Source organism: Atta cephalotes, assembly GCF_000143395.1.
Source record: "Atta cephalotes unplaced genomic scaffold scaffold00013, whole genome shotgun sequence".
Lineage (NCBI taxonomy): Eukaryota > Metazoa > Arthropoda > Insecta > Hymenoptera > Formicidae > Atta > Atta cephalotes.
Window position 1 is genome coordinate 5,893,109 of NW_012130077.1, and position 2,977 is coordinate 5,896,085.

The following is a 2,977-nucleotide window of genomic DNA, read 5'->3' on the forward strand; positions in this document are numbered from 1 at the left end:
TATTACGTTAGTTTAGTTAGTAACTAACTAACGTAACGGAAGTTAAGAGTATTACTACTATAACTAAAGTAAAAGTAAAAGTAAAGTAACTATTATTATTATATATATTACTTATATATATATATATATATATATATATATATATATATTCTTTTTTAAAAGAAAAAAAAAAAATTTTATTTTGAATTGTAGAATTTAATTTGAATTGTAGAATTATCATATTTTTTGTGTCATCAATACATGAATTATTTTGTGTATAAAGAAGAAAAATGTATGAATACATTCGGAAACATTTTCATTAGTTATATGATGATTGCACCAACTATTCAACAAACCCGTTGCAAGAATTGGATTCACCGTCATCTGCCAGTAGATGGTTCTGTCGCCGTGTCCGACGTCACATCAGCGTACACTGCAATTTGCATAATGGGACCGGCCACCAGAAAATTGTTAACTGAATTAACAGACATAGATTTAAATCCAAAGAACTTTCCATTTTTCACATTCAAAGTAATATAATTGAGTTAAAAAATTTAATTTATATTATATTATTCATTTGCATTCTTTCATCAGGAATTAGACGTTGGACTTGCCAATGGCATTCGTACAATGAATTTAACGCACACCGGAGAACTTGGTTATGTCTTGTATATACCAAACGAGGTAAAAATCCCAAATAACTCGAATAATTATATCATCTTTGCTCTCTCTCTCTCTCTTCTTTCCTCCCTCCTTCCCTTTCTTCCTCCCCCTTTCTCTTTTCAAATTATATCTTCATTGAAAACATTTTTTTTTTTGATTCATGAAGCATGTTCCAAGTTTGTGAGACTTAATTTTATAATTTCAGTTTGCACTGCATGTTTATACAAGGCTGATAGAGGCTGGAGCAAAATACGGGATGAAACATGCTGGTTATTATGCAACAAGAGCGTTACGCGTTGAAAAGTTTTATGCATTTTGGGGACAAGATCTGGATACCTTCACTACTCCTCTAGAATGTGGAAGATCGTGGAGAGTAAAATTCGATGTAAATATTATACATTGAGGATCAACATTTTAACAATATTGTTATATATGAATTTATGAGACAAATTTTCATTTCGCAGAAGGAAATTAATTTTATAGGCAGAGATGCTCTTTTGAAACAGCGTGAGCAAGGAGTCCAACGCAAGTATGTACAATTACTGTTAAACGATCATGACCTCGAATTTGATACTTGGTGCTGGGGTGGTGAGCCTATTTATCGAAATGGAAAATATTGCGGAATGACAACTACTACGGGATACGGTTTTACATTCAAAAAACAGGTGAACATAGTTTTCCTCTTCCTTTCTAGGAAAAAAAAAGAAGGATGTTAAATTACAGCTGTTTTTTGGCCAAAATGAAAAAGAACCGAGATGTATAAATTATGTATCATATTAAAGGACTACTTGCAAAATCAAGTGATGTACGACTTATGTTAGGGAAACATCGGGAATACAAGAGAAATCGTGATAAAAAGTCAATAAAACTTATCACATTTATTAATAAAAAATTAATATTAACTAAAACCAAAATACCTCGAAAATTAAGCAATAAATGTTTTTGTTGCTTAAACACGTATAATTTAGAGAAGAATTTTCAAGCAATTATCGGCAGAGTCCAATACAAAATAATCGTTTAGTTTCGAATTCTGGTCTTGAATAACAAACGCTTGCCAAATTATCATGTTTAAATAATAATACGATTTTTGTTACTTAATTCGCGGAATATTTTGATACCTTATTTAACAATTTTTAATTTTATTGTTTTTGATAATGATTTCTGTCGATGTTTCTCTAAGTGATATGTCGCTCGATTCTGCTTAAGGAGATTGTAAGACAAATGCAATACATTAAAAATTACTTGAAAAAATTACAGATTATTTTAAATTGCACTTAAAAATAATAAAAAAAATTAGAGACAGTTGAGCATCTGGATCAAAAGTTATTTCAATAAAAAGTAATATTTTGTAAATTTGTATTCTAATAGAAATATATGAAAATATATGAAAATATATTACACAATAATGATAAAAATCTCAATTTTTAAATAATTAAATATAAATACTTTACTGAATTTAAAAATATTTATGTGAATGTCAATACATTGAGATATTACATTAATTGTTCAATAAACAAAATCTTTATTTGTTCTAAACTAATTGGTAAATCTCAATGAAACTTTACATAAGTCATTTTTAGTACTTAAAATATTTACATTAAAAAATTTAAATTTTTGTTATTTAAAAAATTTTTGTTTATAAGAATAAAACTATCAAATAAAATAAATAATTTATAAAAATATGTTGCTCAATAAAAACAGAATGTTATGAACACACTTTCATATGTATGCAGTTTAAATATTAACGCCTTTACAACTTCCTTTAGCCCTTTAATGACATAATTTATACATCTCAGAATTTTCATTTTGTGTGGCCTTAACATCCTTCTCTTTACGCAGTCAACAATATTTTTTTCTCTCCGAAATAACTTATTGACTCACGTTCGTAGGTGTGTCTTGGATTTGTGCAAAATTTTGATTCGAAAGATCAGCCGCAAGAAGTGACAAACGAGTACATATTATCAGGCGATTACGAAGTAAATGTCGCGGGTATCATGTACCCTGCAAAATGTCACTTACACAGTCCGAATTTACCTACCAAATTCCCCGATAAAGAGAGAGACGCTTATTATGCTACGCGCGACCAACAATCTTTATAATCTCCCATTTAGAAATTATGTACAATGTATATAGCAAAAGATTGAATAAATCGTTTAATAAGTATCACTCAAAAACTGCTACATCGAAAAGTCATAGTAGAAATTCTTCAGGTCAAATAATCATGTAAATAAATTACATTGGACCTGTTATATCTCATATTATTATGTAATAACTTTCTCTTTGAAAAAATCATATATATATATATATATATATATATATATATATATGTGTGTGT

At 28.3% G+C, this 2,977-nt stretch overlaps 1 protein-coding gene across 1 annotated transcript in view; it reads left to right on the forward strand.

Annotated features, from left to right (window-relative positions):
* The window catches only part of LOC105617638 (pyruvate dehydrogenase phosphatase regulatory subunit, mitochondrial), a 5,575-nt gene extending 2,770 nt beyond the window's left edge, over positions 1-2,805 (forward strand). The window contains exons 10-14 of the mRNA XM_012199194.1: positions 303-510; positions 574-663; positions 848-1,027; positions 1,107-1,307; positions 2,532-2,805. Of these exons, the coding sequence (XP_012054584.1) occupies positions 303-510; positions 574-663; positions 848-1,027; positions 1,107-1,307; positions 2,532-2,741 (889 nt within the window). The 3' untranslated portion in view covers positions 2,742-2,805. The remainder of the gene's footprint in view (positions 1-302; positions 511-573; positions 664-847; positions 1,028-1,106; positions 1,308-2,531) is intronic.
* The last annotated feature ends 172 nt before the right edge of the window (positions 2,806-2,977 follow it).